The 16323-nt window shown below is 42.8% G+C and overlaps 2 protein-coding genes across 2 annotated transcripts; both read left to right on the top strand.

Annotated features, from left to right (window-relative positions):
• The first annotated feature begins 807 nt into the window (after positions 1 to 807).
• LOC141026588 (uncharacterized) lies at positions 808 to 15937 on the top strand. The gene is made up of 5 exons (XM_073503392.1): positions 808 to 873; positions 2869 to 2933; positions 12392 to 12410; positions 14473 to 14519; positions 15320 to 15937. Exons 1-5 carry the CDS (start codon positions 808 to 810, stop codon positions 15432 to 15434), a joined length of 312 nt encoding a protein of 103 aa, XP_073359493.1. The 3' UTR covers positions 15435 to 15937.
• On the top strand, positions 2224 to 8042 carry LOC109774924 (G-type lectin S-receptor-like serine/threonine-protein kinase At2g19130). Its single transcript, XM_020333684.4, has one exon. The coding sequence runs from the start codon at positions 4668 to 4670 to the stop codon at positions 7332 to 7334; it is 2667 nt and encodes an 888-aa protein (XP_020189273.2). The 5' UTR covers positions 2224 to 4667; the 3' UTR covers positions 7335 to 8042.
• Positions 15938 to 16323: the final 386 nt, after the last annotated feature.

The raw sequence follows: 16323 nt of genomic DNA, 5'->3' as shown, positions 1-16323 counted from the left end.
AGCACCTCCCCCGCATCGCCGCTCTCCTCCGGCGGCTCACTGGCGTTGGCCATGGCTCCCCGCCGCTACAGGAGTAACAACGGAATGAAATCCGCCCGGCAAACACTACAGTGATGCTGAAGGCCAGAATATGATATAGTAATAAGGAATGACACAGTCATGACCTACCGTATGCGTTTCATTACACCAACGCAGTCAGCTTTCTTCCATATGCCTTTCATTTACACCAACGCAACCAAGTACTAGCTGACAAAATCAAACAGACTAGCATAAAGCCTACCCAATAACAATCAATCATGAAATTCTTATATCATATCGTGGCATGATGTGTGAACATCCTGTCAGCCACTACTTGGTGCTAAACCAGATTAGCAACCGCCGAAAGATGAATAGATCGGAAGTTTTTCCCGAAAAAAAAAAAACAACTGCCGGCATCTATCCGTCCCACGGCCTAAAAATTTCTACCTCAAACACAGAAGAAAACAACTAATATTACAAATAATAACGCGCGCATATAAGAAATAGTGAGAAAAAAAAAACAAATGCTGCATACGAGTAGTTCCAGCGAATTACAACAGATCGAAGAGGCGGAATGGACGAATCGCCACCGAAGGTAGGGGAGGATCTAGCTAGCTGGATGGTGAAATTGTGAAGGCCACATCCCTACCCTACCCTACCCTAGTGTGATTGAATGATTTAAGAGACAACAAAAAGAAATGCTGCTGCCTGCACTGGATGGGAAGAAACAACGCAGCTGCTCATGCATCCATACCTCAAAGGAAGGAAAGAAGGAGGCAAGGAGCCCCAATGGCCGGACAGTGTGGAGAAAGCAGCAGGAGGAGGAAGAAGGGGGAACGGCCATGGCCGATGGCGGTGAGAGAGAGAGGAGGGATTGACGGCGGCAGCGGTAGATAGATCCGCCGCATTGGGAGCTCCTATTCCACGCTGTACGCGCTAGGAACCAGGGAAGCACCTTGTGTTTTTTTTCTTTTCTCTGTTTTAACTCTTTTGCTTTTAAAAATAATCTGGGATTTCAAAAAAAGTTGCAAATTGTGAAATGCTCATAAATTCAAAAATTGCTCATGATTGAAAAAAAAAATTCGGGAAATGATAAATGCTCACGGATTAAAACAATGTTCACCGAGTTCAAAAAAAATATTACGATTTCAAAAGAATGAACTTTTCTTATTCTGATGAGAATTTTCTAATAATGACAAACATTTTTTGTATTTGATGAAACAAATTTTGAATTTAATGAATTCTTGAACTTGATGGACAAAATTGTATTCAAGGAAAAATTTGAAAAAAAATGGATGAATAAATATTGAATTCAATGAACACATTTTCAATTTGATGAACATTTTCATCTTTGGGGTGGACGCCGAGAAGGTCATCAGGTTTGTGGAGGACAGGCCGTTCAATTGCCAGAGGTACTTTTTGGACGGTGAGAAGATGAGGAGGCTGGGGTGGTCGGAGCGCACGCCGTGGAAGGAGGACGGTGGACTCATATGACTAAGGCAGGGGCTTATATATAAGAATTCTTTATATCTCTAGTCGTTGTTAACTTTCTAAGCATGGGATATGTGTTTACCAGTCATCCGGGAAATGTCTATCATGTGTTTTTTGTTATATGACTATAGACTGCAGAACTCACACTAAAAGAACGACGAGAAGTTCCAAATGTGCAAGTAGTTAAACGGCATTGCGTTCATGAATAGGTTACTCTTGTATGATCCAAAGGAAATATCCCTCAAGTAAGAGCAGAGAGTAACGTCTGTTGCATCATGAAATATATGTGGCATTTCAGAAATATCATGTGTCAGTTTTTAGTACACTACAGAATCTGTGACCAGCAACTAAATGCAAGTGAAAAAAAATGGTCTGCAGAGTTGCAGAATGAGTAGTGGTGTGGCGGCGATTGCGTGGCAAGACTAGATATAGTCCACTATATTGACAACCTATCCAAGCATTACAAATTTACAATATCAGAGACAATTATATCATCCTCCTCTCTCTAGCATAGGTAGCGTTGTATCTCCTCCCCGAGACTGCTGGCCTGAAAATGTTTAGTGGCACACAGAATTAAGCACCTCTTCCGCATCTAGTGTATGTCCATCCTGTTTCGACAAGCACAAAGGAGAACACGTTCACAACAAACCCGGGACATAGTTGATCGCCCTGTCATGTTTCCCGTCCTTCCCATTATTCTTCACAAACTACAGGAGGAGGAAAACACACATACTAAGGTGTCACGGCCTGCTTCTGTTTCTCCTTGTAATTGCTACGATGCTCCGTTTGTTTTTCTCCAATATTTCAGATTGCTTGAAGGCTGATAAAGGGGTGCCCGAGTATGAACTCATATCATGCTTTGCTTTGACATCCTAAAGGCAGGGGTATATATAGCCCTCTATACACCAAGAGTCTCCGGTATCTCTTATATGGGGAAAAATGTGAGCATGGAGTATGTGTTGAATGAGCAGACCATCAAGCAACTGTTTATCATGTGTGAGTCGGCTGTGTGATCATGTGACCATTCTATTTTGCATGTTTTGTTTTTGAGTTCTTATCTTAAACAAAGAAAAGAACAGTATCGTACTTGGTTGGAGAGAACTCACACTAAAAGGATGTTGAGGATCCTGAATGAGTGAGTACTTGAGCAGCAATTGCATTTGCAAACAGGTTAGAGTAACTCACAGATTCGCTATACACCCCTACCTCCATAATAACCATCAATACAAGTAGTACAAGAACATAATGTGCATGTTAGTAATCCAAGTCTGTTGCATCATGAAAGATGTGTGAAATAGGTTGGGAATAGACTCATTGTAACTAATTTTTCAGCTCCCTTTCAAGAACAGCATTTCATAGAAAAGAACACCAGAGAAAGTGGGTCACGAATTGGAAATTGTTAAGATTAAATCAGGGGTTATCCAGTGGGGGTTCCATGGGTGCCATGGCACCCCCTCCAAATATGTAAAAAAACATAAAGCCAATTTTGGTTCTATTTCTTATAATTTTAATGATATTTGGACCATATTATGATATTTTTAGTTTATTTTTTAGAAACCTTTAAACAATGTATTGAACTTATGTTATTCATACATTATACATATATATTGGGTGAATTTCAGGAACTCTCAGAAGTTTCCTTCACCGGGCCGGGCAGCTATTTGCTCCGCAGGTCATGGTCAGCAACATCTTCTGGTCTACATCGACAACTTCCCAGTCGTTGCTTCTACGAGCTATTTGGTTTAAACAAGTTTCTCCACTGAGACGAAGGCTCAGAGGCGCCAACGAGCGTTGCTCATGGCACGCCGCCGGTAGACGCAATAGGAAGAAGACTTCGGCATCCCCAAGGACTTGGATTTTATTTTTTATTTTTGCAAGGCTGTTTTTGTAATAGTATGTGCTACTCAATATATGGGCTTTGGCCTTTTTGCAAAAAAGAACATTCGTGATTAGAGGAATTATTTTTTATAGCAAAGTGAACTTTATTAGGAAGCAAACACACTTAATCATTCGCCAAGATTTTTTTTTTTTTGAGAGAGAATCATTCACCAAGATTGAGATGAACGAAAACCAGTGAGTCACCAAGTACAAATCTGTAACAAATAAACAAAGTAATCAAAGGTCAAATTCCCCTATCATATATAAGAACATAGCTAGTAGCCGCCATCAATAACATTCTGGTATTGTACGCACCTAAAGCAAATTATGAATCAATAATACGTAAGGAAGTCACTAGTCAAAGGTCAGATTCCCCCAACATATATAAAAACATAACTAGTACTCCTATGTATAGCCGCCATCAATCAAATTAGGCTACTGTATATAAACAAATCAAAGTCTCGAAAGAGCTTTGCTAACTACAAATTGCTCTAAACTTCTGCGCCATGCCGTCGCTGTACACATGTCTCACAAAATTAACACAAAGTGTTGTCTGTTCGCTATGATATATAGAAATTGTTGTGTATATGACTGTACAAACCCTATACGAAAATGATGCCAACAGAGAGATTAATTTTATTCGTCGCTATCTAGTCAACTAAATATTTGTGGTCACTCAATTATTGTGGATCTGCCGTCTGCGGAGTTATAGCTGACCTTGGTACTATAATTTTGTAACTGCAATTCGATACGTCTTGATAATCATTTATTTAATTTGTTGATGAAGTCTACTGGACGAAATATTTGTTTATGACCTGCACGTATATATTAATCACCGTTCACAAGGGTTCATAGAAAGAAAACTCAACTTATTCAAGTATCCAACTCACATGGTTAGCTAGTACTACATGAGGCCCTGTTTGGTTCACAAGTCCTAGGACTTTTTTTAGTCCCAACTTATAAGTCCCAAGTCCCTAAAAAGTCCCTACCTGTTTGGTTTCTGGGACTTAATATGGACTAAAAGACCATATTACAACTATAAGTCCCTATAAGTCCCTCCTTGAGAGTCTTATTTCATAAGTCCCAAATGCCCACTTTAAGTCCCTATAAGTCCCTCATGTTTGGTTTAGATGGGACTTATAGGGACTTTTTTAAGTCCCTAAATCAATAAGTCTCTGGAAACAAACACCCTCTCACTAATCCATGTATTTAATTAACCTCTCTGGTTGACCTTGTAACTACACGCGCAACCACCCGGCAGGGTGTCGTATTCCCTATATATGCACACAACATCTTCTTCCTTCTCCGAAGAGTTAGTAGAACAAAGCATTCATCCATCCATCCAAACTATCCCATCTTCCCCAACAACTTGTACACTTCTCCATGCCATGCCTCCTCTCATCTACACATTACTCGGGCTTCTCCTCCTCTCGTACGCAGCTCCTCGATGCTCCTCTGCAGGCGACACTCTCGCGGCAGGTCAAACTTTCGCGGCTGTTGGTGCCGGTGCCGGCAAGCTCGTCTCAAGAAATGGCAAGTACGCGCTCGGCTTCTTCCAACCAGCTACAATGATTGCAAGCACCATGAGTAGTAGTAAGTCCCACGACAACACCAGCTCTAGCTCTAGCTGGTACTTTGGCATATGGTTCAATAAGATTCCAGTTTTTACTACTGTGTGGGTTGCTAATAGGGAGGAGCCCATCGCTCATCCCAATATCAACTCCACACAGCTCAGGATCTCAAGTGACGGCAATCTTGTCATCATCGTAGACCATGTTGATGCCGGCACTGAATCCCTTGTCTGGTCCACTCACATCGTCAATAGGACACAAACCACCACCACCACGACAACCCTTGTTCTCCTAAACAGTGGAAACCTTGTCCTCCTACCCACAAACACTAGCCAAGAGATGCCTTCGTGGCAGAGTTTCGACCACCCAACAGATGTTGTGCTTCCTGGCGTCAAGCTTGGCTGGGACAAGGTCACCGGCTTGATCAACACGATCATCTCAAAGAAGAGTCTCATTAATCCTGGTCTTGGCTCATACAGTGTTGGACTAGAAGGTGCCACGGGGATGGTCCTCAAGCGCCGCAACAACCCCTCTGTAGTGTATTGGCAATTTGTGTCCTCTACAACATCAACATTGGTACCAATAATCCAGTCACTGGTAGATTTGGATCCTCGGATTAAAGGTCTGGTTAACCCAATATATGTTGATAACAACCGAGAGGAGTACTACATGTACACTTCACCGGATGAATCACCGCCTTTATTTGTCTCACTGGACACCTCGGGTCAAACAAAAATGATGTTTTGGTCTCAAGCCAGACAGACCTGGGAAACCATAGGTGCCAACCCTGATGGTCCCTGCATGACGCCTGCTACATGTGGACCTTTTGCGGTCTGCAACAACCATGCACATATATTATGTGAGTGTATGGAGGGCTTCTCTCAGAAGTCACCACAGGATTGGGAGTTTAATGATAGAACAGGCGGATGCATCAGAAACACACCATTACAGTACTGCGGCACTAGTGAGAAAAACATGACAAGTTCAAAAGACATGTTCCACCCGATTGCTCAAGCTACATTGCCCTACAAGCCCCAACTCATAGCCCTTGCTTCAACTCAGACAAAATGCGAAGAAGCTTGTCTTAGCTCTTGCTCTTGCACTGCTTACTCCTTTAACAATGACAAATGCTCCGTCTGGTATGGGGAATTACTTAGTGTAAGTATGAATGATGGCATTGATTTTACAGCTGAAGATGTTCTTTACATTCGCCTTGCCGCCAAAGATTTAAGTTTCAGAAAAAATAAAAGAAAGCTGCATGTCGGAGTTGTTATTGCAGGAGCCATTACTGGTCTTGGGTTACTAATGATCATGGTGTTGTTATTGATTTGGATGAAGAAACTCAAATGGTGTGGTTTGCCTTTATACGGCAATCAAGATAGTGGTGGAGGGATTATGGCCTTTAGATTCACGGATTTAGTCCGTGCTACTAAAAACTTCTCTGAAAAGCTAGGAGGAGGTGGTTTTGGTTCTGTATACAAGGGAGTATTAAATGACTCAACTAGTATAGCAGTGAAGAGGCTTGATGGTGCATCTCAAGGAGAGAAGCAATTCAGGGCCGAGGTGAGCTCAGTTGGACTCATCCAACATATCAACATAGTCAAATTGATTGGTTTCTGCAGCGAAGGTGATAAAAGGTTACTTGTATATGAACACATGTCAAATGGGTCTCTGGATGACCATCTGTTTAAGAAGAGCAATGCTAATGGTGATATCCTGAATTGGAACACTAGATTTCAAATAACCCTTGGAATTGCTAGAGGATTGTCCTACTTGCATCAGAGTTGTCGCCAATGCATCATACACTGTGATATTAAGCCAGAAAATATACTTTTGGATGCATCATTTGTTCCTAAAGTTGCTGACTTTGGGTTGGCGGCATTAGTCGGACGGGATTTTAGCCGAATTCTAACCACGTTCAGAGGAACTGTTGGTTATCTTGCTCCGGAGTGGCTTAGCGGGAATGCTATTACGCCAAAAGTTGATGTTTATAGCTTTGGCATGGTACTTCTAGAAATCATATCAGGGGCTAGGAATTCATCTGGAACATACAACACTAGGAATAACCACTCTGCTAAATTTTTCCCAGTGCAAGCTATCTACAAGCTTCATGGGGGTGATGTGCAGAGTTTGGTGGATCCAAATTTGCATGGTGACTTCAATTTAGAAGAGGTCGAAAGGGTTTGCAAGGTTGCATGTTGGTGTATCCAAGATAATGAATTTGATCGACCGACGATGGGTGAAATGGTTCGGGTTCTCGAGGGTCTACAGGAGATTGGCATGCCCCCGATGCCGAGACAACTTGCGGCTATGACGGAACAATATGGTGCAACCTCTTCAATATACATAGTAAACAGTCACAGTCGATGTGACTAATTGTCGTTTCTGCAAATTATAAAGTGTTATTGTGGAGTACAGGGAACAAAAGAAGGCAAAGCTTGGAGTTCCTAATTCTTTCTTTATTTATTTCCAATTTTAGTGTGCAAGCGCTTGTAGAAAAAGTATTGCATGTTGAATTGAATATGTGTATGCTTTCTTAACGGATGATTTTATCCCTTAAATCCTTGATTTGAAAATGTTGATGTATATATGTATATCACTACTAGTTCTTCATCAATAATGGTGTTTATGTTTTGTTGATGGTGTGTAATTGATCGTCTCTCAGAGTTTGAGAGGATGTCTAGTGTTGAGCTTTTGAGCCAAATGTAATCCTTCAGACTAATTTTTTATGAGGAATTGAAGGATCAAGATGATTGACTGCGGAGAGTAAGCAATTGTAAATTTACTTCTTCCTTTTGCACTTTAGGCATTCCGGATAAATAAGTTCTCCTAAATGAAACTATGGTGGGTACAACCTATATGCAGATATGAAGGGATCAAAGAAAATACACAAGTGACAAACCTTGGATAAGAATTAACCGAGGCGTGCAGAGACAGAGATGTATCCACTTCCTTGGAGAGAAGCTAGTCACTGTGAGAGAGGTGTGGGCACCACCAGGGTTTACCAACACCACCAAGACTCATCTTCTTCTCCTTGAGCCTCTCACACAAAGTAGGAGCTCAATCGCTAGTTCAGACTAAACTTTATTGTATGAAAAGGGGGGAAATGGAGATGACCCAAAGGTGGCTTCCGGACCTTAGTAGACTCCGAAGCCTATGTTACGGATGTTACTTATTCTTAAGTTCCAATGGAAATCATGTTGGCCCCCCAAGCGCAATGGTATGTAGCGAGAAGTAAATATTCCTCAATTGAGAATACCCCTCAGTTGAGAATCAAAGTATCAATCTGCGGAGTTCTCTAACGAGTCAATGGTCAGCGCTACACTCAATTAAGAAACTTTCACTTGGTCCCTAACACTTCTTGAGCTCTTGCATAATTGTACTACACATGGTTTTCTCCTTCATAAACTACGCCACATCTAAAAATTATTTCGACCTCCACCACCGGTGCTTGTTAATGATAGCAAGGTTGACTGTTTATTGAGGCATAAAAAGAAAAGAAATATCTTTGGGTCCAAGCAAATACCCTCATAGATGTCTTGCTGAACCATAGTGTGAAACCTCTTATCATGAGCATCATTTTGATTGACACATGGCCAGTTTCGAATCTTAAGTCTTGACATGTGGTCCCAATACTAATTTTTTGTCCAGCTGGTAACACCCCCCCTCCCCCCCTTTGTCTTCGAGGGCTTACATTTGTCAAGTACCATACCTTGCTTTTCCGGGAATGTCCTTAAGCCATGGTCCCTTGGTTTATTTTTTGCTGCTTTTGGAAAGTCTTGGCCTTCCAACATCCCTCAAGCACAACATGTTCTTCCTCAACCACAAACCCTTCCTTTATCTCATGCCCATCATCACGTGCAGCCCCACCGCCTTGCCCTTCTTCTTCTTCTTTAGCTACCACAAAAGTATCTTTTCCATCGAACAAGTTGCCAAGCACAGATTTTTCTCATGTACCTATCTAAAGAAATCATACCGGTCTGACAAATGGTAGTTGCTAATCTCGAGGTGGCTTGAAGGGACAAATATCGGTGAGGTCCGCTCCCTGGAGCTCCTCGGCATTTTTCGGATAGACACGGACCCATCCATATGTAGCGAAGTACGATATAAGTCATTGATATCGATTTAGGCGAGCAGCATAGCCAGAGGAAGAAGTCTGCTTTTTAGCGAGTAGCTTCCTTTACACTAGTAGAAAACTGGGCTTTGGTCACAGGGCAATATTCACATTAGTCCCGGTTCAGTCACGAACCGGGACTAATGTGAGCATTGGTCCCGGTTCGTGCGGCCAGGAGCCTGCCGGGCCTCGTGGGGGCATTGGTCCCGGTTCGTCCGGCCCCTTTGGTCCCGGTTGGTGGGACAAACCGGGACCAATGGGCCTCGCTCCTGGCCCACCACCATTGGTCCCAGTTGGTGGCTTGAACCGGGACCAGAGGCTCACCCTTTAGTCCCGGTTCATACCGCAAACCGGGACTAAAGGCTGGTCCTAGTTGCGGTCAGTGTTTAGTCCCACCTCGCCAACCGAAGGGCGCTCACACCAGTTTATAAGCCCGTCCCTCTCTGCCTTGTTGAGCTCCTCTCAAAGTGAAAATAGATGCCCTTATACAGGGAATTTGACCTAAATTCACAGTAAATTTCTTTGAATTTCATAGAAATTTATTATGAATTTAGGTTGAATTTTCTCTATAGGCGCATCTATGTTCATTTTTTTATAGTAAATAAAATAAATAAACCTTAATAAAATAAATAAAAATAAATAAACCTTAATAAAATAAAATAAAATAAACTATAGTAACTAAAAATAAATAAACCTTAATAAATTAAATAAAAATAGCAGCAGTAAAATAAATAAAAATAGCCGCAGTAAAATAAATAAAAATAAAATAACTAAAGTAAAATACATAAGTAATTAGAAATAAAATAAATAAGTTTTTTGTTGTAAGTAGAAACAAAACAAAATAAATAAAGCAAAAGAGAAAAAACAGGGAAAAAAAATTATGCCACCTACTGGGCCACCACGGCCTGAATACGACTAGAAACCCATCCATGGGCCAGGATTCAGGCCCGCAGAAGGCCCAGTAGGCCCCACAGAGAACGGTTAGGCCCGAAAGCCTGCAGTTGAGAGGACCAAAGGCTTTTAGTCCCGGTCGGTGCCACGAACCGGGACCAATGAGTTCCCTATATATACCCCATCGCCACAGCAGAGCACTCCACAGTGCTCTGTTTTTTCTGGCCAGCGAGGGGAGGGCATTTGGGTGCTCTAGCTCACCTCCTATGCACATGAGGTGTTCGATGAAATGTCTGAGCCACACTAGTTAATCTTTCTCCTCTCGAAACTCGACCTCCGGGCTCCATTTTCCCCGAGATTTGTCTAGGTTTAGCGGTCCGTCACGTCCCGTCCCCGTCTTCACCGCCGTCGATCGCCCGCGCCGATCTCGTTGCGAGCACCACCGTGGTGAGCCTCTTGTTCTTACCTTCTTTCTGAAAGAAAAAAATTCTTACTTTAGATAGATACTTGTCTAATTTTGTTACTTTTATTATTCCTTCTTATTACATAGTGCGATGGTTTTGGTATCCGCCCCCGTCGGCCCTCGTCATGTCTATGATTCGGATGTGGTATATATTATCTTTTTATAACTATTTCGTTCATTTATTATTTATGACAAATATGCCGACCAACGTGGCATAGATTTTATTTATCTAGGAGGTGGTTGAACCGGAAATTCTAACCGACCCTATTGTCGAGAGGTTAAATTTAGTTGAAGAAGAAAACAATTACTTGAAGGAAAAATAAAAAAATTAAGGAGGAGAAGATGATATTGGAGTTGCATGTTGCGGATGTCGTCGATGATCACAAGATCAAGATGGATGCAATGCGCTTGAAGATTAGAAAGATTAGAAAATATGCCATTCATACCGAGGCTTGGTATCATTATGCCGTTGGATCAATTGTTACCTTGGTTGCGATTATGATCGCATTTGTTTTCGCATTGAAATGTTTTACATAGTTTCAATGTATGGTTTAATTAATTAGATGCTCTGGAGAGCTATATATATGTTGTTAGATGAGAACTATGTATGTACTTTGATTTTAATGTGATGATGAACTTCTATTAATTTGGTCACTTAATTATCTATTCATGGTGTTCTGTAATGGTTTTCGACACACTTAATTATATATAATGCACACAGATGAACCGGCAATGGATGTACGGTGACAGACACACCTCCGAGTACATTAAGGGCGTGCATGATTTTCTCGAAGTGGCTGAGGCAAACAAGCAGAATGGTTTTATGTGTTGTCCATGCCCTATATGTGGGAATACGAAGTCTTACTCTGACCGGAAAATCCTTCACACCCACCTGCTTTACAAGGGTTTCATGCCACACTATAATGTTTGGACGAGGCACGGAGAAATAGGGGTTATGATGGAAGACGGTGAAGAAGAAGAGGACGATGACAACTATGTGCCCCCTGAATACGGTGATGCTGCAATGGGGGAAGCTGCTGAAGATCAAGAGGAACCAGACGATGTGCCCAATGATGCTGCAAGGGGGGGAGCTGCTGAAGATCAAGAGGAACCAGTGCCCGATGATGATGATCTCCGCCGGGTCATTGTCGATGCAAGGACGCAATGCGAAAGTCAAAAGGAGAAGCTGAAGTTCGATCGCATGTTAGAGGATCACAAAAAAGGGTTGTACCCCAATTGTGAAGATGGCAACACAAAGCTCGATACCTTACTGGAATTGCTGCAATGGAAGGCAGAGAATGATGTGCCTGACAAAGGATTTGAGAAGCTATTGAAAATATTGAAGAAGAAGCTTCCAAAGGATAACGAATTGCCCGACAGTACATACACAGCAAAGAAGGTCGTATGCCCTCTAGGATTAGAGGTGCAGAAGATACATGCATGCCCTAATGACTGCATCCTCTACCGCTGTGCGTACAAGGATCTGAACGCATGCCCGGTATGCGGTGCATTGCGGTATAAGATCAAACGAGATGACCCTGGTGATGTTGACGGCGAGCCCCCCAGGAAGAGGGTTCCTGCGAAGGTGATGTGGTATGCTCCTATAATACCACGGTTGAAACGTCTTTTCAGAAACGAAGAGCATGCCAAGTTGATGCGATGGCACAGTGAGGACCGTAAGAAAGACGCGAAGTTGAGGGCACCCGCTGACGGGTCGCAGTGGAGAAAAATCGAGAGAACGTACTAGGCTGAGTTTGCAGCTGACCCAAGGAACGTATGGTTTGGTTTAAGCGCGGATGGCATTAATCCTTTCGGGGAGCAGAGCAGCAATCACAGCACCTGGCCCGTGACTCTATGTATGTATAACCTTCCTCCTTGGATGTGCATGAAGCGGAAGTTCATTATGATGCCAGTTCTCATCCAAGGCCCTAAGCAACCCGGCAACGACATTGATGTGTACCTAAGGCCATTAGTTGAAGAACTTTTACAGCTGTGGATTGGAAACGGTGTACGTACGTGGGATGAGCATAAACAGGAGGAATTTAACCTGCACGCGTTGTTGTTTGTAACCACCAACGATTGGCCCGCTCTCAGTAACCTTTCAGGACAGACAAACAAGGGATACCACGCATGCACTCACTGTTTAGATGACACTGAAAGTATATATCTGGACAAATGCAGGAAGAATGTGTACCTGGGCCATCGTCGATTTCTTCCGACCAACCATCAATGTCGAAAGAAAGGCAAGCATTTCAAAGGCGAGGCAGATCACCGGAAGAAGCCCGCCATGCGTACCGGTGATCACGTACTTGCTATGGTCAATGATTTACATGTAATCTTTGGAAAGGGTCCCGGCGGACTAGCTGTTCCGAATGACGCTGAGGGACACGCACCCATGTGGAAGAAGAAATCTATATTTTAGGACCTACCCTACTGGAAAGAGCTAGAGGTCCGCTCTTCAATCGACGTGATGCACGTGATGAAGAACCTTTGCGTGAACCTGCTAAGCTTCTTGGGCGTGTATGGGAAGACAAAAGATACACCTGAGGCACGGGAGGACCTGCAACGTTTGCACGAAAAAGACGGCATGCCTCCGAAGCAGTATGAAGGTCCTGCCAGCTACGCTCTTACGAAAGAAGAGAAAGAAATCTTCTTTGAATGCCTGCTCAGTATGAAGGTCCCGACTGGCTTCTCGTCGAATATAAAGGGAATAATAAATATGCCAGAGAAAAAGTTCCAGAACAAATGCCTGTAACTGACGAGTATGATACCATTGTCCGTTTTGTACATGAAGTGCATCTAGTTTTTGCCGTAACCCTCTCAACTTTCTTGCACATGCTATGTGGATGAAATGATGATACCATGCCAACTTTTAACCTTTTCAGAGTTCATTTGAAATGCTTTTCAATTTTAGGGTCTTATAGCTCAAAATAATTAATAAATGCATGAAAAATAACAAATGAAGTCAGAAAGGGTTGAAAATTCATGAGATGTGGCTTTGAATGGTGCATTTTGAACACACACAAAGTCAGGAGTTCAAATAAGTTTTAAAAAATGAAATTCCTTTGTAACAGACGAGTTTCCGTATGAAATCCTGATACTTCGAAAGAGATTGTCCGTTTTGTACACGAAGTGCATCCAGTTTTTGCCGTAACCCTCTCAACTTTCTTGCACATGCTATGTGCATGAAATGATGATATCATGCCAACTTTCAACCTTTTCAGAGTTCATTTGAAATGCTTTTCAATTTTAGGGTCTTATAGCTCAAAATAATCAGTAAATGCATGAAAAATGGTGCATGAAAAATAACAAATAAAATAAATAAATAATTAGAAACAAAATAATATAAACTTTAATAAAATATATAAGTAGAAACAAAATAAAATAAACTTTAATAACATAAATAAAATTTATGAAACTAAAATTATCAAAGTATTTTCTGTTCAAAACATTATAAGCAACCGACGCCGCCCCCGCCGTCACCGTCGCCGTTGCCCGCGCCCTCGCCGTCAGCCGCGCCCCTGCCCCGACGCGCGCTGCCCCGGCCCGTCCCTGTCGTCGCCGTCGCCCTTCGCCGCCGTCGCCCCCTACCCCGAGCGCGCGCCCACTGCCCCGTCGCCATCCTCGCCGCCGACCCCGCGGTCCTCCTCACCTTGGTCCGGCCGGCGCCCTCCCTAGCATTTTTTCTTGTTTTTTTCATATATATGCTTGTTGTTTATATATATGATGATATATATGCTTGTTATCATAATTGTTTTTGTTCATATATATATATATATGTAATGATTTTTTATAGAATATGATGTTTTTTTCATAGATGATCACATATATGATGTACGCATGGATGTGGATGAAATATGATGTTTTTTTGTTCATAGAACATGATGAAATATGAACAATGCATTAGGCAAAACCTTTACTTTTTTCGAAATTTTCTATTTGAACATTTTTTATGAATGAGAGGAAAAAGGAAAATAAGAAGAGGAAGAAAGGAGAAGAAGAGGAGAGGAAGAAGAGGAGAAATAAATAAGAATAGGAAAAAGGAAGAAAAAGAAGAGGAGAAGAAGAAAGGAATAGAAGAGAAGAAGAAAAAATAGAAAAAATTATATTTTTTCTTCTTCTCTCCTCTATTCCTTTCTTCTTCTCCTCTTTTTTTTCTTCTTTTTTTTCTTCGATCTTCTCCTCTATTCCTTTTCTTCTTCTCCTCTTTTTATTCTTCTTCGTTTTCTTATGTTTTATCGGGTCTGTCGTCGTCGATATACCCCTCTCCCGATAACTTCAACACGAGGGGGGGTCGATATACCCCCTCCCTGATAATATTATTTTCCCATGTACGTATGTCGTCGTTGTCGATATAACCCCCTCCCGATAACTTCAACACGTGGGGGGGGTCGATATACCCCCTCCCCGATAACATTATTTTCCCATGTATGTATGTCGTCATTGTCGATATATATAACTCCCTCCCAGATAACTTCGACATGATGGACGGTCGATATTTATACCCTCTCTCGACCGTGATAACTTATACCACGGGAGCACCCCCCCCCCCCCGGCCCTCTCGCTCGACCAAAACTCTCGAGGACACCCAAACCCTAGGAAAAAACGATGTCGGTATCCTACCCCCTCCCGCCGCGCCCCTACCCTTGAAGCGTTGCCGAGGCCACCCCAAACCCGGAATAAGCTAGGTCTACGTTTGCACTAATATATCCACCTGCTGTCATGTTTGTGTAATAATTGCCATGTTGTAATATTTGCAGAAACAATGGAGCACGGACGAGACGAGCAAGCAGAAGAGGTGTTGGGGGACATAATCTTAGCCGGAGGTGATATCTTGTCGTATCTTAACGGCAATGATGTCTGGAAGAACAGGGTGAAGAAGCAGGCTACGGTGATCGAAGAGTGGAGGAGGAAAGACATGATTATGATGGCTCCGGTGACCCAATGCTGGTGCAAGAAGGAGCCCGTGGTGACGGCTTCAGTGACCGAACAGAGTCCGACCAGGTAAATATATTAGTTAAGCCTGTGCTGACTAGCTAATTGATGCATTCATTGTTTTGATATGTACACATATTAATTAACACTCGTCTTTCTTCTTTTTTCTAGCCCTCCGGATCGAGCACAACTTCGGTAAAGAGACGAGGCCCGAAGAGAAAGTTGCGCTCGGATGAAAGGTTTGAGATCACAGCAATCGCACGCGACGGCCAACCGATTGAACCCATCCGGACAAAGGATGCATTTGCTGCTCAGTGCGGGATTCTAGTTAGGGACAAGATCCCGATCAGCATCCACCAATGGTATAAGCCTAAGAAGGAAGACCCTGAGGTGTCTTATGTCAATGATATGCAGAAAGATGATCTTTGGACTGAGCTGAAGGCAAATTTCACCCTACCACCAGAGGAGGATCCGGAGAAGCCAGTTAAAGAGCAATTAATCAAGTCTCATGCTCTTAAGAAGATGGCAGACCTATTCAGGAGGTGGAAGAATGAGCTGAAAACGTTTGTCGACAAAGAAGAGACACCAGAATTCATTGGTCGGTATGAGAAGATCAGAGATCACTGGCCCGCATTTGTGGCCTATAAGACATCCGAAAAGAGTAAGAAGATGTCAGCGACAAACAAGATGAATGCCGCAAAGAAGAAGCTTCACCATCGCACGGGGTCAGGTGGCTACCTCAAAGCCCGGCCTAAGTGGGCCAAGGCTGAGAATGATCTGCTTGAAAAAGGGATCGAACCACAGACAATGAACTGGACAGACCGTTGCCGGACTTGGTTCTTCGGGGCTGGCGGAACCTTGGACCCTGTATCAGGGAGGTGCGTTTGGACGAACGAGCTTTTGAGAATACCAGTCAAGAAGATTCAGCAATATATCGATGCAGCGCAGGAAGGGACGTTCGT

This window comes from Aegilops tauschii, chromosome 1 (genome assembly GCF_002575655.3).
Source record: "Aegilops tauschii subsp. strangulata cultivar AL8/78 chromosome 1, Aet v6.0, whole genome shotgun sequence".
NCBI classification, from domain to species: domain Eukaryota; kingdom Viridiplantae; phylum Streptophyta; class Magnoliopsida; order Poales; family Poaceae; genus Aegilops; species Aegilops tauschii.
This window is presented reverse-complemented; position numbering and strand designations above follow the sequence as displayed.